This window comes from Chrysochloris asiatica, unplaced genomic scaffold (genome assembly GCF_000296735.1).
Source record: "Chrysochloris asiatica unplaced genomic scaffold, ChrAsi1.0 scaffold00173, whole genome shotgun sequence".
NCBI classification, from domain to species: Eukaryota; Metazoa; Chordata; class Mammalia; order Afrosoricida; family Chrysochloridae; genus Chrysochloris; species Chrysochloris asiatica.
Window position 1 is genome coordinate 1,934,985 of NW_006408691.1, and position 25,000 is coordinate 1,959,984.

Consider the following 25,000-nt stretch of genomic DNA (forward strand, 5'->3'; position numbering starts at 1 on the left):
GGCCCCTGACGCCTAACTCCGTGCGCGCCCCCGGAATGCGCGCCCCCTCCCGACCGCGCCCCCGTCCCCGCCCTGCTCCCAAGTTCCAGCGGAGTTGGCTGGTCCGGCGTCCGTCGTCGGTCGCGAAGCTGCACACTCCCTTCCGCGTTCCGCCGCAGGCCACACCTGGCCCCTCGCGCCCCCCTCCAAGTGTACCCCTAGCCATGACCAGAGCGCCCGCGCCGCCTCAGGCACGATCCTGACGGCAGCCGGGAGCGCCATGCCCAGCCGGACGGGTGCCAAGATGGACGGTAGTGGCGGCTGCGTACGCCTGAAGGTGTACTACAGCGGGTGAGTGTGATCCCCGACGGACGACCTGCAAAGCAGGAGCGCGAGCTGGCTGCCGTCTGAGCGGCGGAGAACGCGAGAAGCGCTGCTGCAGTCCCCAAGTCAGGGGCTGCCGCCGGGGCAGTGAAGCCCTTTGGGCCCAGGTGCCTCTTGGGCGGTCCAGACGCTACAGTACCGAGAGGCGGCCCCAGGCGCCCTTGAACGACACCCACGGGATCCTGGCGGGCAGGGCGGGGCCGCCTTGGCCCCGGCGCCCGAGGCTTCGGTTATTCGGGCCAAACTCCGGAGCGCAGCTGGGCAAAGGTGGCTCCCCTGGCCCCGCGCTCCAGCGATTGGACTTTGCTGGGAGACCCCAACGAGCGAGGGGGATGGGGAGGGCGGACGTGACTAGGCGTCCGGCAGCCTGGCCACAGTGCTGTTGACATTTCCACTGGAAATTTAGATAGGGACTTTTAGTCCACAAACCTTTAAGTACCAACATTTGCATAGAATTGTGAACACTTTCGGCCAGTTATAAAAGATTGGGTTTTTCTAAAGTTCTCCAATTTATTGGACTAGGGAATTCAGTTTTTAAAAAAGTGTAATGCTGCAGGTGAAGACAGGTGCAGCGAGCGTACCGATGCGGGGAGTGAACGGAAGGTTCGTAGAGGGGCTTGGTGCGGTCTGTCGGGAGCCTTTCCCAGAGATCAGCCTTTTGCGTCTAGCCAGGCGGCCTGAACTCGACCCGCCTTTCTGTTAAATGGGGCGAATGGGGTCCCACAGAGGTCAGTAGCCGAGCGTGGATCAAAGGGCTGACCCTAACTCCGGGAAGCCCCTGGTGTAGTGGAGGGGACTTGTGCCCAGATGGACATAGTGAATGGATTCCGATGCTGCCCCCACTGCATGTTATAAACGGGAGGAGCAGGCGCGTTGGCTCCGGCTCTAAGAGCCCCGAACTGAACTCGGACACAGTAGCTCGGGTAGATGCTCCTCCAAGCTGGGAGGAGAATGGATCCAGGTGGAGGAGGGCCAGCTTGCCCCAGGTGAACCTGATGGACAACTTTTGTGTCATGTCCTTACTACTTGGCCGCTGTTAATTCAGGCTGTGGTGTCTGGGTGGACAGTCGGCCTTTTCCCAAGGATAGATCCCCTCCTGGGAGTCCGTGATTCCCTCACACTGAGAAGGACCTGAGGACTCTTGACCTCTCCTGGTCTTTAGTTAGGCCCATTGGGTGGGTTGGTAACCAGACTCCCTCTCATCTCTTCGGGGTACCTTTAGCCTCTATCCCCCACTCCCCTTCTACCCCCCCCACCCCCGCCGTCCTTAAACCCTAGTATCCAGGAGTTTTATTTGGGGAATGGAGGTGGGACGTTGTTGTTGGAGGCAGAAGTAAGTTTTCTGGGGGCGGGTCTGGTCCAGCAGCACCCTGAGAGGTGGGAGTGTCCTCATATGGAACAAATCCTGGCCCTCCTCTACTTGGACTACTTCAGAGATCAGAGAGACGGCCCGTTTCCAGCCAAATGACCCCTCCAATGGAGCAACTACTAACGCTTTGAAAAGTTCGTGTGACTAGAGAGAGTTATGATAAGTCCACACTCACGCTGGAGCTGCCCCTCCATCCAGGGCTAGTTGGGACCCAAAGCCTCTCTCTCCTCAGCGCTAGTTCAGAAGATCCAGAGGCACAGTCCTCGGGTAGTTCTGGGTGGAGATGGAGGGTAGTGTTCCTGGGAGTTTTCAGCTGAGTGAAGACGCCACCCCCATCCCCTTACCTTGGTGCGGTATCTCGAAATTGGACCTGCTGACTCCAATTTCACTATCTGAGAAGGCCACGCCCCCAGCCTTCCTTTTCCTTCACCCAGTTCCCTCCTCTCTCCTACCCAGCTCCTTCCAATTCTTCTACCCCCTCATTTCCCTCCCTTTCCCCTTCCTTATTCCCTTCATGCCCCTACCCCTTCTCCCTTCTCACTGCCCTTTCTACCCACTTTATTCTCACTCCCCCATTCTGGCCCATTTCTCCTCCCATCTGGTCCCTTCTCCTGAAGTCTCCACCTCGCAGCCACTCCCACCCTTCTGGCAACTGCTTTTCCTAAATCTGCTGCCTTGGTGCCTTTCTCTGAGGGCTGGAACTCTGGGACCTGAGGCATTATGGGTAGGGAGGCCTGAATGCCTGCGCTCAGCTACTGCCGTGTTCTGGAACCTGCCGCCAAGATGGGGTGGCCCCAGATGACAGGGTGCTGCTGGGAGGGAGCTTGTCCTGGGGACGCTACTCTAGGGCGGGACTATCAGGAGCTGAGGATGGGCCACCTTGAAGATGCTAGTCTTAAAAAAAAAAAAAAAGGGGGGGGCGGCTTCTTCTGTCACCTCCATGGTGATGGCCCCTAGGTTCCCTCTGGAGTCTTAATACACACACACCCCAGTTCAAACCCACCATCCGCTGCTGGCTATACAGGGTTGCTATAAGTCGGAACCAACTTGACTGCACTTAACAACAAACTCCTACCCCAGTGCCTCAGAGGAGGAGACCCAGAGGCCCTGCATGTTTAAAGAGTTTCCAGGTGATTCTGACTCTTGCTGAGTTTGGCCTCTGTGGATGGAGTTCAGATCAAACCTGTTGCTGCCAAGTGGATCCTGGCTCAAGCGACACCATGAGCTACAGAATAGCTCAAGCGACACCAGAGCTTTTTTCCCAGGTGTCTTTGAGTGTGTTCCTGAGGCCCGTCTATTTTTATTTATTTATTTATTTATTTTTAAATGTTTTATTGTGAATTGTGTGATAGTCTACATGGGAGACCATTAGCTTTACATTCATTCCATCATCTACCATTTCATTGGCATAGTTGCCATCCCGTCCATGCATGCTCACCCAACCAAGGGGTGTACCCTGTGAGCCTGCAACACCCCCCCCCCCCCACCCCCCAGTCCTCAGCCCCTTTCCATCTCCAGATTCCGAGTCCCCAGCCACACCATCTCTTGACGTCATCTTCTCTGCCTCCATCCCAGGCCTCACCGCTTCTCTGGGTAGGATCCCGCTCTCTGCTCTTCTCCATCGATGGTCCCAGGGTCCTCTGCTCATAGACTGAAAAGTTAATCACTCTCCTCCTTGCTACAAAATGTCCACCTTTAGATTTCCAACCCTCACAATCAGTCCTGATAACAATTATTCACCATTACATCACAAGAGACCCATCTATATTTCGTTTCATTAGCCCTTCCTGGACAGGCTGGACACCACTCACTGGAGACTCTACCTTCCTCCATGCCCTTTGAATCTAGGTTCCCTCTTGAAAGCTTGTAAGCCAGTCACTTCTTGCCTTTGTATCCCTCCCCCCATTTTGGGTAGCCAATGTGCAAGTTGCCCATCCCTGTCTACCCTTTGTGTGGAGGGGGTGGGTATAGTTCTTGCAGCAGGGACTTGTTTCCTCTTTTGAGCTACTGCATTTATAGGTGTAGGTCATGTTTATCGAATTGTATCAGATGATGCTTTTTCCCCTCTTCATTCTTCTTTGGGTTCAGCTCTGTTTATCCAGTCATTGAAGTTCAGTCAAATGGACATCATCTGCAAGTGTGGGTGTTCTTACATCTGTCCGGCCTCTTTTTATTGGCTGGCTACCCCGCTCTCCACTCTAGACCTCTGTGGCTGTGTCACTGACCCTGAGCCCATGAGTCCCCAGATGTTGCCTCGCTACTGAGACATGTCTATTTTAGATTGAATTGTTGTACACCTTCAAGTGATTCCAATTCATGGTTGTTGTTGTTCTTGTTGTTATGTGCCATGGAGTCGGTTCCAACTCACAGTGACCCTGTACAGGGTTTCCGAGACTGTAAATCTTTACGGGAGCAGAAAGTCTCATCTTTCTCCCACAGAGCAGCTGGTAGTTTCGAACTGTTGACCTTGAGGTTCGCAGTCCGATTCGTAACCACTACGCTATGGTAGGCCCATGTGATAGAGTAGTCCCTGCTCTATAGGGTTTCCTGGAGTCCTGGTGTGGTACGGTGGCTTAATGCCCTGGACTGCCAAGGTCACTTTGAACCACAAGGTTGGTGCTTCAGGCTCCTTGGAAGCTCTATATAGGGTCGCTATGAGTTGGTACCGACTTTGAAGGCACTTAACAACAACAACATAGGGTTTCCTAGGTGCTGTAAGGTAAGCAGTGGACTGTGAACCACGAGGTCAGCAGTTCAAACCCACCAGCTGCTCCTTGGAAACCCTATACAGGGTCACTGTGAGTTGGAATCGACTTGATGGCACTTAACAATAACAACAGTCTTTACAGAAGCAGCTCTCCAGGTCTGTCTCCTGCTGTCTGGGTTCATACCACCAGCAGCTTAACCCTTTGTGCTACCAGGGCTCCTTCTAGGTAGAAAGGGGCCATAGAAGTGCTTGGCTGCTGGTTCTCTCCAGCTCAGAAGTTTTACAGCTCAGAGCTGGGAGCCAGGCCTTTGGAGTTGCTGGGTGGGGAACAGACCAGCCTGGCTATTCAGGGCTGAGTCCTTCTCAGTTTTGGGGAGTTGTGGCCATGGACCCTTGGAGGGGCATGAATGAGGGCTCCTGGCCATTAGACAGAAGCATTGGGATTGGGGGGATAGTAGACACTGGAGGTAGGGGTCCTGGTTTGGTGCTATAGGATAAGCACTGAACTGCTAACTGCAAGGTCAGCAGTTCAAACACACCAGCTGCTCCTGGGAAATCCTGTGCAGGGTCTATGAGTTAGAACCAACTTGGTAGTACTTAACAACAACAAGAAGATACGGGAGTTATCCCAAGTTGCCCTTGGTTGGTGTGGGGTGATACCCCTCAGGGACGGGACGCAGAGCTGCTTCTGGTGTGGGCAGGTTTGGGGGTGGAAGGAGTTTGCTGCCGTGATGAACTTGAGAGGACCTTCTGACATCCTGGAGCTGTTTTGGGGTTACCAGAGAAGAAAGGAACGACCCCTTTGGCTCTGGGCTCCCCGGGAGGTATGGGGAGGCAGTTAAAGACTAGAATCTCTTGAGGAGACTTGAAGCAGAGCCACAAACACTTCCAAGAACTGGGGTGGGGTTGGAGAGTCCTCAGAATGGGGGTGTGTGTAGCTATACTGCTGCTGAGGAGAAACTGATGATCTCAGAAGCCAGGCCCTTGGGGGTCCTCAGTGTCCACACTCTGCTGAGAGGCCTTGTTGCATGCTTTGGGAGTGCCAACAGTACTCACCTAAGCAATCTCAGAATCCCATAACTCTCCAGAGATAAGCTACTTGGCTGAGCCTCTTGGTCAGAGGGCGTGGGGATGCTGGTGGAGGGTGTGTCAACTCAGACTTAACAGTGAGACTGTTTCCAGGCTGGAGGGCGTGTCAACTCAGACTTAACAGTGAGGACGTTTCCAGGCTGGAGGGTGTGTCAACTCAGACTTAACAGTGAGACTGTTTCCAGGCTGGAGGGCGTGTCAACTCAGACTTAACAGTGAGGACGTTTCCAGGCTGCTTCCCAGGTAGTTCCTGTTTGACTGAGGGAAGTTCTGTGTTGCCCATCTGGGTATAGGAAATGGATGCAGACAGGTGTGAGTTATGCTATGTTCTGCTTTGTGCTCTGTGATCCTAGTGTTAAGGTAAGGTTAAGGGTGTGGTTGTGTTCGGGGCACAGTTGGGCATCTTGGGAGCAGCACCATGCAGGTGGATGATGGTCAGGCTAATCAGGGCAAGTGCTGTGGACAGAGTGTGCTGAGGGAGCTGAGGACACATCAGGGGATATAGAGAGGACCGTACTAGTGTGGCACTACCACTTTTATGATAAGCACTGGATTGCTAGCCCCAAGGTCAGTGATTCAAACCCACCCGCCACTCCTTGGAAACCCTATTCACTATGAGTCAGAACCAACTTGACAGCTCTTAACAACAGATCTAGGCTGGAGGAGGTGGGCGTGAGCATGGGAGAAGGTGAGAGAGTGGGCAGGTCGGTGGAGCAGGCACGTTGGTAGCATGGTGCGATCGGTCAAGACTTGAGGGGTGTTCTGTGTCCTGCTGCTTGAATTTAGGATTTAGATGTGGTTGGAAATGATGATAGTGGTACCTGTGAAGGCTGCGGTGAGGGCAGGATGGAAACCCAATCATCGACGATGATCCAAGCTGGTGTTGGGGACTGTCAAAACATTGTGTGTGTTGTTGTGTTTACCAGAAGATAACGGCTTCTACTCTGAAGTGGCCTGGTGTGGCACTGTAGAATAAGCACTAGCTGGTGAATGAGGTCCATGCCCTGGGCTGTCCTACATATGTGGTCTCAAGGATCAAGACTTCCTTTGTAAACAGTGGTTGGTTTGTATGCTGTTGAATTGGTTATAACCCGTTGTTGTTGATGTGAAGTGCCATCGAGTCAGTTTCGACCCATAGTGACCCTGTTTAGGGTTTCCAAGGAGCAGCTGGTGAGCTTGAACCTCCAACCTTGCAGTTCAAATGGCTTTGCAGTCTAGCGCATTTAACCCACAGCACCATACCAGGACTCCTTGTGACACATAGAGATGCTATATAAGGTTCTGAGGCTATATATCTTTATGGGCGCAGAAGGCCTCATCTTTCTCCTGCAGATCAATTGGTAGATTCAAACTGCTGACCTTGAAGTTAGGATCCCAGCTCCTAACCCACTGCGCTACCAAGGCTACTTTATAAACACTGTTGTCATTAAAGGCCATCGAGTCGGTTTGACTCATAGTGACCCTGTATAGGGTTTCCGAGGACAAGCTGCTGAGTTTGAACTGCTGACTTTGCGTTTCAAAGGTTGAGTGTTTATCCTACAGCGCCACCAAACACTGCAACGTCAGCCATCTTGTATTTCTTGAGTTTGGGGTGGCTGGGAATCCCTGTATCATCCTCAGCATATTCATTTCTTAGGACTGCCAGAACAAAGAACCACAGCTGGGTGGATTGTGTTGTTATGTGCCGTGGAGTCGGTTCTGACTCCTAGCGACCCTGTACAGAGTTTCTGAGGCTGTAAATCTTTTCGGGAGCAGAAATCCCCATCTTTCTTCTGCAGAACAGCTGGTAGTTTCGAACCGCTGACCCTGAGGTTAGCAGCCCGATTCATAACCACTACGCTACCAGAGCTCCTTTGGGTGGGTTATAAGAATGTACATTTGTAGTCCCACAGCTCTGGAGGCTGGGAGTCTGAGGTCAGGTTGACAGCTCCGCCCAGCTTTTGGTGCCCCCAGGCTTGTTCTTCCCAGGGTGTCTTTCCTCTGTCTCTGTTATAAGGATAGTACTCAGGTAGGATTAGGACCCACCCTACTCCACTAAGACCTCATGTTAACCCATAACATCTGGAAAGACCCAAACAAGGCCACAGTTATTAGGTCTCCAGGTCAAGACTTCAACATATCTCTTTGGGGAACACAATTCAATCCCTAACACTGTGAGGCTCATTGTCCTGTGTTTGGATGGAAAGCTATAGGACTTTCCTCATGTGACTTGGAGTTTTCAAAAAATGTGCCTGAAATTGTGTGGTAGCCACATGGTGGGGGTGTACACAGAAATCCCTCCTGAGTTGAAAAACAAAAACAAAACTAAAAAAACAAAAACAAAAAAGCTGTCCTTCCATGATTGAATTCTTGAACTGTTCCCTCCAATCCCCCTGATTCCTACCTCCTCTTCCTCCTTGAAGTTCTGATGCCCATGGATGCTGTCTCACATCACTGTTTGCAGTAGTCAGGTGTGTAGGTAATGGGGACTTTCACCGCGTGCCTTTAAACTGATAATGCACACGGTCTTGAAGCCTGGGCTTTCTCTCTGGCTCCCTTTGGTGCAGAAAGTGCATCTGGTACTGAGATGGGTGAAGGATTGGTCATTCTGACCCAAGGGTTCCCCCCACCCCCACCCCCCGGGGCTCTAACTTCACGTTTTCTATTCGGTTCACATGGTGGATAGCTATCTCTTCTCTGCATAAGGGAATTCATGGTTGTAATTCCAAAAAAATCTGATCAGTTGTTTTATTTTGTGGGGGGTGACTGCAACATTTCTTTGGGGAAAAGATGGCATTTCATCCATTTGTTGTTGTTAAGTGCCATTGAGTTGGTTCCAACTCATAGCGACCCTGTAAAGGATTTCCAGGCAATGGCTGGTGAGCTTGAACCACTGGCCTTGCGGTTCAAACCAACCTTGCAGTCTGTTTAGTCAATAATAAAAGTAACAAGTTGTTGTCGAGCTCTCTTTGACTCATAGCAACCCCAAGTGTGTTAGAGTTGAACTATGCTCCCTAGGGTTTTCAATGGCTAATTTTTTAGAAGTAGATTGCCATACCTTTCTTCTGAGGGTTCTCTGGGTAGACTTGAACCTTCAACCTTTTGGTTAGCAGCTGAGCTCATTCACCATTTGCACCACCCCAGGACTCCATTTAATCAATAACTTCATCAACCCATCATTAGTATTGCACTCGGTTTAGTTCTCCCTGTGGTGAAATGTACCGTGTTCTTCTTGCTCAGGGACATTCTGATCACCAGCCTGGATGCGGCCACCACTTTTGAAGAGCTCTGTGAGGATGTACAGGAGATGTGCCGCCTGCAACAGGACCAACCACTCACTCTCAAGTGGGTCGACAGTGAAGGTATCCGTGCAGCACCCTTCTCCTTCCCAAGTCCTTATGAAGTTTTCTTGGGGACTTTGAAAACCACGAAATTAAGCTTGTGCTGCCAGCTTCTCCCCAGCAGGGATCTTGGGGAAGTGATTTCCTGGAGAAGGATTGGTTGCTGGTGGTGAAATCAGGGTGTGATTGTACTTATGGGATGTTTTGGTCCTGACCACCTGGAATAGGGCCACAGAGGTCTCCTGGCCCCACCTGGGTGGATCCTTTCTCTTCTCAATTGACTTTCTTTACTCATATTCTGCCTTTTTCCAGTGGGTGATGGGGGACGTGAGTTCTTCATTTCCATGGGGAGGGAGGGTGAACACAACCAGAGCCTGATGGCCCTCCCCTTCACCTTCGATCTCCTTCCCACCTTTGTCTCTTTCTTTTCCTATATTTTATTTCCCTCTGTCCTGTCTCAGTGTGTGTTATTTCTCTCTTCTCTCTCTCTTTTTCTCTTCTTTCTCTTGCTTCACTCTTGATTTTTCTCTCTTCCTGTTTTTCTTTCTCTCCCTTGCTCATTCATTAATCCAACACACTCACTGTCCTGTAGCTGGGAAGGCGGTGGCTCCAGGGCCCGGGAGAGGGATTTTTTCTTGGGACTGGTTCAGTGAGATGCTGTTGTTTTGTGGCCCAAAGAACCTTGAAGACCTTGCTGTTGTCATTTCATTTTAACAAGTTTTTGCCCACATCCCCTCTGGCAGACTGTGGAGACTTGGTGTTGAAATCAGAGTCTTTCATTTCTTCCCCTTACAACAGCTGCATTAATGGGTATTTCTAATTGAACAAGAACTGGTCCCATCCGTTTTAAAGGAAAAAATGGTTTTCCTCCGTTCTCACATAGCTGTCCTCATATGGTGGCTGTCTGCCCTGGCTGGAGCACCCTTCCTGGGGTACAGGGGATGGTGTTTGCATTTCACAAACTGATGCAGGACTGGGGAGCTGGGGTGTGGTCTCCTGGGCAGGCTGTCCTAGAATCTGAATGGGATTCCTGAGGCTGAGAGGTGGACATTTTAGGTCAGGGACACTGTGTCCATGCTGTGTGAGCAGAACTGACAGACACATTGCCTGTGTGGGCAGTGGGCATGAGAACAAGTCCAGCAGGGATCCCCTCTCCCCCATAGATGTGGCTGGTGGTCACATGACCGGGCCTCAGTGCTTTCTAGGGAGGATAGACAGACTGCCTGGACATTCCTCCAGCAGTGTATATATAACTCAGTATCTGTAAATTTGTACAGGTACACACATGTGTACAAATCAGTATATGTAATGTTCTCCATTTCCAACAAAGTGGCCCCTCTACTGCTCTTCTCTCCTTTCTGCTGCAAGTAGCTCCCTGTGGCATTGGTTCTAGATACTTCTATATTCCTTTCTAGTGAACGAGAAGAAGGCTTTTTCTAGATACCTGTGGCATTGGTTCTAGATACTTTCTAGCGAACGAGAAGAAGGCTTTTTCTTTCTGTCGAAGCTTGACTGTGGAGTCCTGGTGTGGCGCTGTGGGTTAATGTGCTGGACTACAAAGTCAGCTTAAACCATAAGGTCGGTGGTTCAAGCTCACCAGCCACTGCTCAGAAACCCTATACAGGGTCACTGTGGGTCGGAACCAACTCAACAGCACTTAACAACAGCAACAAACCTGACTCTGTGGACTCTGAGGCCGGAATTTCTAGGCTCCAGGTCCTAGGCAGGCTCTTCTCCCTCTGCTGGTCCTTTGACAGGGACCTCAGACTGGGGGGTCTGCTCTCTGACCTCCCCTAGGGCAGACTCTCCGGGCCTGAACTCACTATGATGCCTTTCACGCCACCTCAGCAATGTCTTCTGCCCCTCCCAGGTGACCCCTGCACTGTGTCCTCCCAGATGGAGCTGGAGGAGGCCTTCCGCCTGTCTTGTCAGCGCAGGGATGAAGGGCTTATCATTCATGGTGAGTGACCTTTGCTTTGAGCAGGGAGGGGTGCCCACGCCTTGTCTACTGTGGCCTGTGGGGGTGGGAGCAGTGGTCACCTGGGGCTGGCACCCAGAGGCCCAGGGTTTCAAATGTTAGGAAATTAGAGCATGTTGACTTCAATGCCATGTGGGTTTTTTTTTTTTTTTCTCTCTTAACATTTTATTGACCTAAATAAAAATCCCTCTTACTGGGAAGAGTCCTCAGCATTGGGAGCAGCAGAGACAGTTTCTCTCAGAGCACAAGAGTGGGCCCTTTACTCTGGCCGTGGTTCTTATCCTCACACCCATCCTCTCTGGGAGCCAGGACCTGGGTGGGAGGACAGATGCCTGGTCCCACTCACCCTCCAGCTTTCACTGGCTCACGGCTTACCTGTTGGGCACACATGCTGGCAGGTAGAGCATTGGGTTGCCTGATTGTTTCCTCTCCACTCCCACATTGCTCCAGGACAAATTTGAGTCCTATTCTGCTTCTCTGGAGACTTCTTCAGCCTTGCAGTATCCTTCGACTTTTTAAACTCCAAACTGCTTTATAAACCAGATGATGGAACAGGTGAATTGTGAGGCTCCCAGATGAAATCTGCAAATTGGCGTTTCTAAACTGGATCCCTAACACTTGTAGGTTTCTGCAAGGAAGTCATCCTGGGGCTAGAAAATGTGTAGTTCTGTTGGCATCAGCTCTTTGCCAGGGCTAAGCACAGACCACCCAGGAGAAGGCACCAAATTGGGAAATGATCCAGTTTCCTGTCCCATCATACACTGCCCCGTCAGTGGTTTAAACACACTGAGCCAGTGGTTAAAACGCACAAGTTTTATCACACTTAATGGAAATGAAATGCAAGGGGGTTTCAAACAGTTTGTGGAAAAATGGAATTGAGAGATGATGGAATTTTTCCGCCAACTTTTCCAAGCCCTAGTAGCATAGTGGATTACATCCTCGGAAACCCTAGACAGGGGTGCTGTGAGTTGGAACCGACTCGGTGGCACACAACCACCACCACCTGACTAGGTAACAATTTTTTACCACATGAACATTCTTCACGTGTACAAGTCAGTGACGTGACAAAACAGTGAGGTCATCACATTCTTTACCTATTTCTGTTATTCATTTCTAAATCTTCCCATTACCTTTAACAGGTCAATGAGGTTTTTAACACAAAGCCAGCCAGACCCCAAACCCAACCCAACGTACAGTCATCCAGTCAGTTCCTACTCAGAGCAACCTTCAGGCTTCTGAGACGAACCCTTTACAGGCACAAACTGCCTCACCTTCCTCCCCAGGGGCAGCTGGTGGGTCTGCTGTGTTTACTGGAATGGGAAGTGCACTGGTTTTGTCTCTTCATTCTGAAGACCCGTTTGGATGCTTTAAAAATCGACTTTATTTTCCACACTGAGAAGAAGTTTGTTGTTGCTAAGGTTTAATCCTTTTGTACTTTCTTTGTTGCTGACTTCCTATAGAAGCTCAGGGTATATTTACAATGTCGAATTTTGAGTTTGGTCTTGAGTGTGAAAAAATTGAATCGAGCATGCTTTTGAAAATCATTTTTCAAAGTAATTGCAGTTCTCAGCTGATTTCCATATCAGTTTATTTCTTAATGCAAGTCAGGTTGATAACGTTGTGATCTTGAGTCCTCCAATTGCTTCCCCACCCCCTTGTAATGTGCTTTGGAGCCTATGAAATGGAATTTGGCAAGCAGAGATCTACTTGGGTTTCTGACGTATTGCCCTCATTAGCATCTCACTGGCAGTGTAGAACTTCATGTGCATGTACTTCTGGTCAGCCTCCTGTCGACTGGGCTTGTGCTGGAGATTGGGCACCCACTGGCCCACTGTGCTGGCACTAATGTGCTTCCTTTCCTTGCAGTGTTCCCAAGCATCCCTGAGCAGCCCGGCATGCCCTGTCCAGGAGAAGACAGTGAGTAACACCATGTTCCTGCCCTCATGTGGTTTCCTGGGGGGGTTTGAGCTGACCACGTGGCTTCTGTTGAAAAGATGGGATGGTACTTCCTGGACACCATGATTGAGAAAGTCAGAATTGACAAGTGGATGTGGCCCTGGGTGGGGTCCCTTGGTCTGGGGCCCTGAGCTTTCTCCTGAGCACGTTTGTTCGGCTGCTGAGCCCCATTCATTGGGGAGTGGATTGGAGGATTGATTTGGTTAGTTGGTAGCATGACAAAAATCCAGGAAATACCCTGAGCCCTCACCTCCAGTACAAAAGGCTTGGGCCGGCAGAATTGGAGACCCCCTGACCCCAGCTTCTGGTCATCTGTGGTCAGTGACCACAGCCCTCTCTCCAGTCTGCACTAGTGCCCCGAGGGTAGGTAGGAGGGGAATAGTGTCTCTCCATTTCTGTGGTAGCCCTTTGGTAAGAGATGGGAGGGCCTTAAGTCCAGCCATGAAGAATGGGATGAGGAGCTTTCTGACCTAGCTTCTGACTGCATCTCAAAGAGCCTTGGACCACAGGCTCTAGGTGGAGGGCAAGACACAGCTTGGCCTCGGGCCTCAGTACTGCCTGGCTCCAACCTGGCAGTCTTGGGACCATCATGGCCACTCACTTGGTGCAGTGACTTGGCTTGGTCCCCCTTCCTTGCTGGGACTCCGGGAGTGCTCTGACCTGATGCTGGGCTGGGTAGGTTTGGGCATTTGAGCTGCCCACTGGACTCCTAGTGACGAACTGAGTAAATAGTGTGGGTAGCCGAGTGTGGGTCTCGGATTTAGGGGAGAAGTTGGGGCTGAATGTGGAGCTCTGGCAGCTCTTGGCACAGGTGGCTATTGAAGTCCCAGGATTTTACACATTCTCACAGAAAGGTATACTGGTGATTGGCAGTCTGGCTCTGGGGCCCCCAGAGTGAAGGGGGGCCAGGAAGGAGCACCCCTGAGGCTGCAGAGCAGTCTGGAGAATGTGGGATCCAGAGAGGCAGTAGGGGTGCTCAGGGGCCCCCGAGAGGAGGTTAAAGGTGGCTTTGATGAGTCTGGGAGAGGGAGGGACACAGGGGAACACTGACCCTTTGGTCCTAGTGTGCCTTCTCAGTGCTGCTCCCCCCACCCCCACCCCAGGTGGCTAGAAAGAGCCCCAATCCTAGTGGGGAGACAGATGGTATGAAGGAGAAATAAATCATGTTCTGTCAGCGGTGACAGCTACAGCTGGGGAGGAGGACAGGAGGGGTTAGGTTTGGTGATGAGGTGTTAAGGGAAAGCAAAGGAGGTGGAGGGGTGGTCAGGACTTTCTGGATCAGATTGGCATGTCCAAATTGTTATTTGAATGGTGGTAGCATGGGAGTTGCAGGTTGCAAGGCCCAGGGGATATTTATAAGGTGGGTCGAGAGGCAGGCAGGTGCGAGGCTGGAGGTGAAGTTGGTCCCTGTCCCAAAGAGCATACAGGTACCCCCAGGCAGCAGAGAGAAGCTGGAGGAGGGTTTCAGGGTCCTCCTCCCTCTAGGACTGCTTTCATGGTGACATTCCTGTATGAGGAGCTGTCTGGCTTTGCAGAGCTGAGATAGGGGACATGCCTGCTGCACTGTGACCTACCCTCAGGGTCCCCACATCTTAGGAGACAGGCATCCCTGTGGTGGCTCACATGTCCTTGTAGACACAGACGGGATGAGATGACCTCCCCTGGGTAGGCATGGTGTCCCCTAGGTAGGACATGCTGAGGTCTCAAGATGCCCCCTGGCTGGCTCTGGTGACTCCGTGTGTTTTTGTCCCACCTTGCACCTTGACCTACTCACACCCAGAGATGTCACCAACCAGCTGTGTGGCCTCAGAACATGGGAGCTTCAGTCTTGGCTCTGCCAGTGTCCAGAGCTGGGTGCTCACTGCCTTCCCCTCAGCAGGCCTTTCCCAGTTGGTGCTCTCTGACTGCGATCCCCTTCCACTTGCTCTGCCCTTATGGGATGACAGCCATGCCCATAACTCAGCCCCACTCGCAGCTGCCTTCAGAGCCAGCTGCTGCTCAGCTCCGTCTCCACAGAGCAGTAGGGCATGACAGGACCCAGGCAGGACACCTCAGGAGGGGTCTCTGGGACGGTGAGCTTGTGGTGAGGTTGCAGTCACTGGGCAGGAATTCTGAGAATGTGGGTCAGCCTCAGAAAGACAGTTTGCCTGGGCGTAGGTACACAGATGCTTCCGATGGCGGCCCTCGCACTGTAGGCCACCTGCAGGAACCCAGTGTTGGGGGAACCAGTGATGTCTCTAGTGTTGGTCTCACCCAGTTCAGCAGTTCATGGTGTCATCCCCTCCCCCTCAACAGGTATCCTCTCGAACCAGACCAAACAGTAGCCTTAGCATTGTCTTTTGTCATCATTTATAGAAAAATATGTGATAAATATAGCTGTAGATTGCTTAAATGCAATATTTCTTAGATTATATGAATACTAATAACTGTTTAATAAAAATATTTTTGCATTGAATTGCAGCATTATTTGTTGTTGTTAAGTGCTGTCACGCCAGTTCTGACTCACAATGATGACTCTGTATGACAGGATTTCCAAGGAACAGTTGTTAAGTTTGAATCACCGACCTTGCAGTCCAAACCTACCTTACAGTCCAGTGCCTTTCCGACAGCACCACATCAGGACTTCTGTTAATTACAACAATATTAACAACTGAATGAAAGCCTTTTATGAATTTTCTCCTTTTCCTTTAATTACTACTTTATTCTCAAAAAAATTATTGACATAGCCCCCAAGTACTACTTAACCACAATACTATAGCTAAGAATTTGACACCAGAGAATTTGACAACATCAGTGACTATAAAAACAACAGTGCGTTCTTGTAGGAGTGCAGACAAAACCACATGATTCGAAGCGTCATTGTAATTGGGTAATAAAGACAGCTCTGACTCGGAGTATGTTAGAAGAGTCAGAGAATCAATTAGCATAAAATGTTTAGCTTTATCATGTGTAAGCTGGGCTTATGAAAAACTTTTTGTTATTATAACTCCAGAGATATTTTTATAAAAACATATGAGCTTCATGGAAAGTTCCATTATCTTTTTTTTTTTTTTAAAGTTTTTATTGTGACTTGAGTGATAGTTTACATGGGAGAGCATCAGCTTTACATTCATCCTATCGTATTTCATTTCACTGCAGTGATTACAGTCCCCTCCTTCATTATCTTGTAATTCTGTTTTTTTGTTTTCCCTAGGAACTTTCTGAAGCCTCTGTGTAAATTTCTGCTGAAACACTGTATACAATGTTATAGTCATTTTAATGTCACCCCCTCTGACTTGGTACAGTCTGCACCCCCGAGTGGTGCCACTGCCAAGGGGTCTGTTGAGGGTGGTTAGCAGGGATCTCTGTACATGCTTTTGGGTATCCCCACCATGGACTAAGCTGCTAGGCAGGACAGTGTGTGAGGGTGAAGGACATTACATGAGTCTGCCACCGAGCTACCACAGCAATGCCACAAAGTGGGCTGCTAAAATGACAGAAATGACCGACCCACTCATCGTGCATTGACTTGCTTAGGCGCCAAAGCCCAGGTCGTGATGTGAGAACTGGCATTACGCAAAACTGGAGGATGCGTGGATAATGACATAGCTGCCCCAATTCCACCATTATCTAAATGCCAAGCCACTGAGGATCACGGCCCAGCCGAGTCGACACATCACCTTATCCATCACAGCCAGCCATACTCTTACCTGGCACCTCTCGAGTTCGTTACTGCCAGACCTATGTCGTTAAGGTACAAAATAATCAGATAGTAGATTTTTTATTACTGAGTAAATGGGAAGTGTTGGCAAACGAGATCGTTGGTAAGTGAGGAGTGGGTGAGTTGTTCATAAATTTGCAGTCCTGGAGGTTGGGAGCCCAGAGTCAGGTTGTTGGCATGGCCATGCTCTCTTCAAGAGGGAAGATCTTTTCTCCTCTCTCCAGGCTCTGGTATCCCAGCGTTGCCTGACATCATCACATGTGGCTACTTTCCCTCTGTCTCTGTCTCTTCTTCACCACTCAGAGGGGATTCAACCCACCTACTCCAGTGTGACCTCACCTCAGCTGATAATATCTGCAGAGCCCCAGTTTCCTAGTACTTACAGGGATTAGCAAATCAGAATGAATTTGGGGAGGAGGGCCAATTTCACCCATACCAGGCAATCTCAGTGCCTTGGGGTGAGGACTGTGTGTTCCTCATATGGGGTCTGCTAGGCACCAGGGGCTACTTCTCCAATAGTTTATGCTTCTGTTTGATTGTAATGTAAATTGTGGATAGGCTTTAGGATGACCCTCTTCTAGTCACTGAGGGACTAATTTTTCATGGATTTAGCAGTTACTGCCCATTGCTGAGGACCGGGTAAGGGACAGAGACTGGTCTGGTGTATATGGCACAGGGTGGTCAACATGGGACTTAGTGGTAAATTGTTGAGACATCATTTTGGGAAGTGTTTACCTGCTGGCCCCATATTGATGCCTGAGGGGCCTAGGCCTGGCTGGTGGGGTATGCTGAGAGTGGGCAGGGAGGTGCACAGAGAGGCTTTGTGGCTGGTGAGCTCATGGGTGCCCAGCCCTGGAGCCTTACTGGTGACTGTGTCTCTCCTCTGTGCATTGTCCATTCATGGCCTGCCTGTCTGCTCTGGCTGCTCTTCACCCCACTCTGACAGGACGGTGAGGTTTTCTCACAGACTCATTATCTTTCACACAGCTACTTGTGTTTCTTGTCACCTAGAGACACTGACACTTGAATTTTGTCTCCCTGGATGGTGGCATTGCTCTGTCCACCTGGAGCCTGCGGGTGTGTCGAGGTGATGCTGGGCGGGGCCTGGTTCCCACAGTGGATGACCAGATTCACCCAGGTCCCAGTTGGATGTTGCATATCCCTGGGCCTCTGCCTTTTCCTGACAGGGAGGTTTCTGGAGGGAGTTTGGGGTATGTCTGCGGCTGACAGTAGGTCCTGGTGGACTGGGTAGTGGTCACTCTTGTCGGTGTGTCTGGAGCCCCCACATTCAGCTCTCCAAGTTGTGGGGTGAAAATTCTATTCTCTTCTCTCACCCTTGCAGCTGTACCCCAGGCCCAGCTTCACCTGGACTCTGGCAAAGAGAGAGTTCGCATGGCCTGGGATGAATCTCTAGGCACCACCATGATAGGGAGACCTGGGGGAAGGCTGGTACCTGGATGCCTGGGGCAGACTCCTATACCTGGAGTCCTGCTGGTGCTGTGGATAAAGCACTGGGCCTCAAGGTCGGCTTGAACCACAAGGTCTGCGGTTCAGACTTAATCAGCCCCTCCTCGGAAACCCTATACTGGGTCGCACACAACACTTAACAACAACAATACCTGTGTTAGGTGGGGGCTGTTGCTACAGCAACACAGGGGGGCAAGAAATGGAGGAACCACTCCCCCTATTTTCCTGATCCAAAGTGGGGACTGAGTTGGGCTGGTGGGGACCAGACTTTGTCTATAGGGGCCAGCTTTGGTTGGAGGGGACGGGACATCTCAGTCTGGAGAGGTCTCGGGGCCATTCAGTTATTTGGTCATAGCATCTCATGTTGGTCAATAGCAAGATACAGAAGCCCATCCCCCAGCTAGCTTGCTCCTCAGTTCCCTGGTCTTTGGCCTGCTTGTCTCCCTGCCCACCTGTTCACTCACCCAGCCTCACACTCACACCCATACCCACTTGTCTGCTGTTTCAAGGCCTGACCCCCTTGCTGCTAACTGGAGCCCAGATCAGAGCAGAGTCTGGTGGGAGTTCCTGACTGGAACTGCTCTGGGGCACTTCACAGGGCCAAGGCCACCTGAGTACTCTTGTGTAGACTCATTGTGTCTATGTGTGATGATGATGATGATGATGGAGTGGGAGAATGAATGGCCAGAGGGGCCTGGCTGTACTAGGCTGCATGCCATTAGGCAGGAGGGGAAGTGCCCTGCCTTAGTTTCCCCCCTGTAAAAAGGAGCTCTAGTAGTACCTGCCTCATGGGCGTGTGCTAAGACTACCCTGAGTGCCAGCTAAAGCCAGTTTGCCACCCCACCCCCACCCGCACCCAGCCAGCTAGTCTGTCTGCTGTGGAACAGGGAAGCCTCCTTCCTTGCTCAGGCTGGCTGGTCAGCTCTGGACCCAGGGATGGAAGAGCCCTCGGACTCCAAGCTGGCCCATTGGTAGCTTAGATGTGTTGGAGAACAGCCCCTAGGCATGTGGATGGGTTCCCTCAACCATCAATACACAAGCTTCCTCTTTGGTATTTGTAGGTATGTCTATTGTTTTATTAAACATGGGTTTCATTCAGCTTTGTCTCAAATTATTTGTAACAAACTGGAAGAACTAGTTTCTTGCCTAAAATAGATTTCCAGTAAAATTAGCAATCTGCCAGTTCAGCTAGCATTTTCTGCTTCTACAGAACGGGATGTTTTGGAGTGAATTGGAAGAGAGGAGCTGGCTGAAGGACAGTGTCCTGATGTAAGCAAGTTGTAGCTGGAGTTCTGCTTGGATCCAGGCAGATTCACATTTCCCATTGAAGCCTAGCGTAGATTAGGGTGGTCTTGTTATTTTCTGAATTTAGTCTTTTTCAGGAGCTTTGTAAAGGGTCTCATAGCAAGTATTTTCAGCTTTATAGGCCATTCGATCTCTGTCGAAGCTACTTGGCTCTGCCACGTTACCATGAGGGCAGCCTTGTATAGTAGGTACAGGAACATGTGAGAGCATACCAATAAAACTTTATTCATGGGCACTGAAATTTGATTTCATCCCCTTTCCATATGTTGTTAAATGCTTGTTTAATTTGACTCTACCCTTAAAAATGTAAGTGCTAGCCTTAGCTGACTGGTGGGTCCCAGGAAAAAATTGGGTGATGGGCTGCCTTGGCCGAGTGCTGTGATACGTTTCCCCATGTGTCCAGGAGATTTTGGGGACCCTTCCATGCAAATGATGAATTTGAGTTTTACCTTGACATATTTTATAAATATTTTATGAACTGCTTTCAAGTGGTCTATGTGGGGAGGGACCCATTGCCCTTTGGGGACATGATTCTGGCCACTTGACCAATGAAAGAAGGAGCCAGTCAGAATCTGAACCCAGACCCTTGCCTGATACCCACGCCCTGAATGTGAATAAACAGAGAACCTGGCTCGCTTAATAACTGATCGAGGTGGGAGACTTCTCCTGCCTCTGCCTCCCACAGAGTATTGATTATTGATTTATTGATTGCAGGATATTTGTTTATTGGAAGGAAGGAGAATAGGTATTTCTAATATCCGGTTTTGGTTTTACTAATCTGCCTGCATGCTGTTAGCTCAGTAGGGTCAGGCCCAATCCTCAGGAAGTCCCAGGGAAGTCTGCAGAAATACCAGACTCAGACCAGGTAGCCCTGTTTTTCAGAATTTGTGGATGTGCCCAACCCTTCTTTCAGCTGGTGATTTCTGGGTACTTGGGTCTAGCAGGGGCACTAGGGTGGGATTGGAAGGCCAACCTGAGGCTTCATGGGGGCTTAGCCTCCCTATGCAGCTAGGGACCGTGAACAGTGGATGTGCCTTGTACTATTTGGATGGGGCTTGGCTCCCAGCCAGTGTGGGGTGGACCTGTGTTAAATCAGCTCCCAGCAAGCATGGTTTTCTCCATTCCTGCCCTTCCTGGTGCCCACTGTTGGCTTGTGTCATGAATGGGTCAAGGCTGTAGAGAGGCCGCTGAGTTGAGGAGCTGCTAGGTTGAGTGACCTGGCCCTCCACTCTCACTGCCTTCTCTCCTTTCTCCCCTCTTGCTCACTGACCCTCCCTGGAACTCTGCCCCCCAGTGGACACAGGCTGGACCCCTCTGCCCTCACCTCCGTCTCTGGGGGTGGGCTGAGTTCCTGGCGCAGTGTGGCAGTGTGTGGAATTTGCATGTATAAGGTTGCCTAAGGCTGGGCTCTTGGCTGCTGCTCCTGGTCCTCCTTTAATGCGGAGATGCTTGTTTTCCTGTGACGTCAGCTCCTCACATCCATGCCGTGTTTTCGGTTGTGCCTCAGCTGCCGGCTGCGCTTCCCTGGGGAGTTGGGTACCACCCGAGCCTGGAGACATGCGGAGGCAGGGGTGTGAGAGGCGGGGGACCGGCCGGCCAGCCTGCCAGTAGACCCGCTCCCATTGTGGGGCCCGGTGAGGACGGCATCGGCGTGGTCGCGCGGGAGGAAGATGCCTCCCCGCGCGCCCCCCGCTCCGTGAACATAAAGGGCTCTGCGCTGAGCAGGAGGCAGGAGGGGAAAACCCGGTGAGTAACCTCCTGGATGGATCCCTTGCTCCTGGAGGGCCGCCCATGTCCACCGGTCCTGTGCAGGCGGCGGTGCGAGTCTAGTCTGGCTCTGCCTGCGGATGCTGCAGCACAGACGCCGCCAGCAGCAAGCAGGGACGCGGCCTGGTGCCCAGTGGTGCCGGGGCAGGCGTTGTGTCCGCCGAGGGACAGGTTTTTGGGAAGAGACACCGGGAGCATGCTAAGGGAGTGAGGTGACTGGCGTAGGGGAGCCAGGGGGGGCCATGTACCCCCCGAAAACGGACGGTATGTGTGGGGTCTGCCAGGGTATGGCGCGGTATGGCCCAGAGTGAGTCCCCTGATCTCCTCGATACCAGGCCTCCGAGAGCCTGCGTGGTCGACTGCTATGGCTGATGTGTTTATGGGGGGCGCCCAGTGCGTGTGGGACCAGTGTGCGTTCATGTCGCCTCTTGCTTTTCAGCCTGCATTGCTGCAGGCGGACGATCGATGCTTCGTGGTCTTGGGACATGGCTGGCCGTTGAGTGCCTGCGGTGACAGCCCAGCCCAGCCGGCACCTGTTCCCATAGACCAAGCCCGTCTGGAGGGACTGCTCTGCCTTTGTGGCCTGGGAATCATAGGGGCTTCACCACCTGCCCTCCTAGCCCTCGTTTTGCATGACCAGGCAAGCGTGTTGGACCGTGGTCCTCAGGGTGATAGGCAAGGATTGTGCCACTGCAGCTTGACTTGTAAGCAAAGTGCGGCTCAGGGGTTCTATACTCTGCTTTGAAACGGGGTGGGGGGCACTGGGATGTGGGTGCGCTCCTGACGTCCATTTTACAAGGCATTTTAGTAAAAACAAAAACAACAACAAGCCACTCTGTGGCAGCAGGTGGGGGCTGTGCAGCCTGGCAGCAGGATTCTCCTCGTTGGTACAGGATTGGTGTGTGTGTGTGTGGGGGGGGGATTATGGAGGGGGGGACTTGTGAGCCCTTCCGAGAGGAAGGGGCCATGGCAGCCCCAGGAACCTTTCTGTGAACTCAGCATGGGTCGCTAGGGTAACTCACTGGTGTAGGATTCTTGAATTAGCAAAATGCTGATGTGAGAGTGGGTATGGAGAAAGGAGGGCTGGATCTCATCCACATGTATGTGCTTATGGGGAGAAATTAGCTGTGTCATACTTTCTTTTGGATGGTCTGGGCGCTGGGCCTCTGCCCTTTCCTGGTGCCATGTGCTGGGGGGAAGGGGTATGGTCAATGCCAAGCCCCTAAATGTAAAGAGGCTGCCTGGAAGCTCGCACTTTGGACCTAGACCAGGTCCAAGATCCAGACCCAGGCATCTGCCTGTGCCTTGTAGGATTTGAGTTGTGCAGACTGGGGGAATGACTCCCCTTCCCCCTCCCCAAAAAATATCTAGTATTGATTTCAAATAGGGCCGAGGCTGTGCATCATTCATGCTTGGGATTCAGTGTAACCCAAGTCGATTCTCTGTACCCGGGGCTGGGCTGCATCAGCCCTTCCCTGGTTCCTTCACAGAGTTCAGAGCAGCTCACAGTTATGTAAGGAGTCGTGTATGCTGTTTGCCAGAACAAACAGCATTACTGCTAGCCTCCCAAACCCTCAGGACCCTAAGGCCCCAGGCTGGTCCTGTCAGGGTACATGAGTAGGCATCTGTGAGCATCTGAGGACTGGGTCAGTCCAACTAGGCATGCCCCATGATGCTACCTTGGGCTCAGAGCCACCTGCCACCATCGGCACCGATGGTTCAGACCCTACCAGCCAATGCCTGTAGTGGGTGGGGATCATTTAGGGTTGCCTGGTTCACTAGATGGAGACACCCTGTTCCTGAAGAGCCTTTGTTTTTACTTCTTGTCCCCTTGAGCCCCTGGGTCGTTGTGACTCTGGATCTTGACTGCTGAGTACTTCTGATTCCTGAGACCAGATGATGATGGACTTCACTGTGGTAGATGTGGATGCATAGACATGGGCTGTTAGGCATGGGTACACAGGTATGGGCACATAGGTGTGGGCTCGTAAGTATGGGCACATAGACTTAGGTTGGCAGTTGCACTGCTCAAAGGGTGCCCGGAAAGTAGCTCTAGTCCATCTTCAGAAAGATTGGGTGTCTCTTTGGTGTTCAGTTCTGAGTAACGGAAGATGTTCCCTTTCTGTCTCCCCTTCATCGCTTCAGTTTGGGGTCTTGGGTCTCCACTGTGCCTCCACTCCCTCCTCATGTCCTGGCCAGTCCCTTTCTTCCCACCCCGTCCCCTCATGCTACAGGCCTCTGCCTTGCCCGTGGCTCAGTCATAGGGTGCTCTGGAGTGGAGAAACCCCACAGGGAAAATAAAGAGCAGACATCTTCTCGCAGCTCTGGCATTCCTTACTTCCTAGGCGATCTTCACTTGACAGCTGTCTTCCCCATTTCTGCTTGCATCCGTGCCTAATCTGCTCTTTTTACAACTCAGAAGGGATTAGGTTTAGGACCCACTTCACATTAATAATGGCTTTATTAATATAACAAAAGCTTCCATATTTCCAAGTAGAATTATATGAACAGATACAAGGGGACTAGGGAGCTTTATAGTGCAAATGATTTTGATCAGCTCTTAATTGAAAGACTGACAGTTCGAATCCACTCAGTGATCCAAGGAGGAAAAGCCTAGCAGACTACTTCTGTGGAGATTACAGCCTAGAAAACTGTCTGGGTTAATTCCATCTGTAACACATGGGGTCACTGTAAGTCATGGGTGACCCAGAGGCAGCTAACAACAACACTAAACCGAAGCCAACCTCACCGCCATTGACTCAATTCTCACTCATAGCAATCCTACAGGACAGAGCTCTTGGAATGAGCAGTTGGTGGGTTTGAACCGCCAACCCTGTGACTAGCAGCCCACTGTGTAGTCCACTGAGCTCCCAGTGCTCCTATTCAACAACAGTGCTGCTGTTTTTGTGTGCTGTTGATTTGCTTCTGACCCTGTTTGAGGATTCTGAGACTCTATGTCTCTACAGGAGCAGAAAGCCTCATCTTTTTCCTGTGGTGCAGCTGATGGGTTTGAACTGCTGACCTTGTAGTCACAATCCTATCTGTAAAAGCCTGTGCTGTCCTTGTTGCTCATGGTAGGGTAAACTGGTGGCATCAGGGTTACTTGTCTCTTAGCCCTGCACCCCCCGACCCCACCCAGCTCCTCCTCACCCCACTGTGACCAAGCTCCTAACCCAGGGACCTGGCACAGAGCAGGTGCTTCACAAGGTTCATTGCTTTCTTGAAGGGGCAGAAGAGGCTCTGTCCAAATAAGCCATTGGAGCTAATTATCCGTCCGATGTTTGAATTGCTTTTGATAATAAAGTCCTGGTTGTTTGATAATTAGCCATGCGGAGACAGTGCAGCAGAGCCCCCATGGCGAATTTGGAGACTGTTTATTTTTAGGACTCTCCTCCATACATAGAGTAGGGCACCTCATTTGAGTTCGGCTGCTTCTGCTCACATCTCGGAGAACTCGTCTGTGTGGTTCCCAAGAGAATTTCTGCATCAGAAGAGGTGGGAAATTCAAGTTGATGATGAACAAAATCCTTGCTCAGTAGTTATTCTAAAGGCATCGTAACTCTGCGCTGAAATGGATATAGGGGAGGTAGGATGTCTTGACTTCACTTTATTTAGTGGCCATGGAGTTTACCCCAACTTATGGCAACCCTTTGCATGTCGGAGTAGAACTGCACGCTGTAGGGTTTTCAGTGGCTAATCTCTCAGAAACAGATCGCCAGGCCTTTCTTTTGAGGTGCCTCTAGGTGGATTCCAACCTCTACTCTTTCAGTTAGCAGCCGAGTGTGTTCAACATGTATACCATCCAGAGACTCTGGCTTCATTTTAGTTCATACTAATTTATGAGGTTTACAAGAGGGTTTGCATGTAGTGCTGGTGGGTGGAGAGGACCCTGGCTGTACTTTTTTTTTTTTTTTTTAATTTAAGGTTTTTATTGTGGATTGAGTGAAAGTTTACAGGGCACATCATCAGTTTCACATTC

At 51.0% G+C, this 25,000-nt stretch overlaps 1 protein-coding gene across 1 annotated transcript in view; it reads left to right on the forward strand.

Moving 5' to 3' along the window:
* The first annotated feature begins 259 nt into the window (after positions 1-259).
* PRKCZ (protein kinase C, zeta) overlaps positions 260-25,000 on the forward strand; it is a 148,295-nt gene continuing 123,554 nt past the window's right edge. Inside the window, exons 1-4 of the mRNA XM_006871728.1 lie at positions 260-330; positions 8,748-8,869; positions 10,719-10,808; positions 12,693-12,743. Coding sequence (XP_006871790.1) covers positions 260-330; positions 8,748-8,869; positions 10,719-10,808; positions 12,693-12,743 — 334 coding nt within the window. The remainder of the gene's footprint in view (positions 331-8,747; positions 8,870-10,718; positions 10,809-12,692; positions 12,744-25,000) is intronic.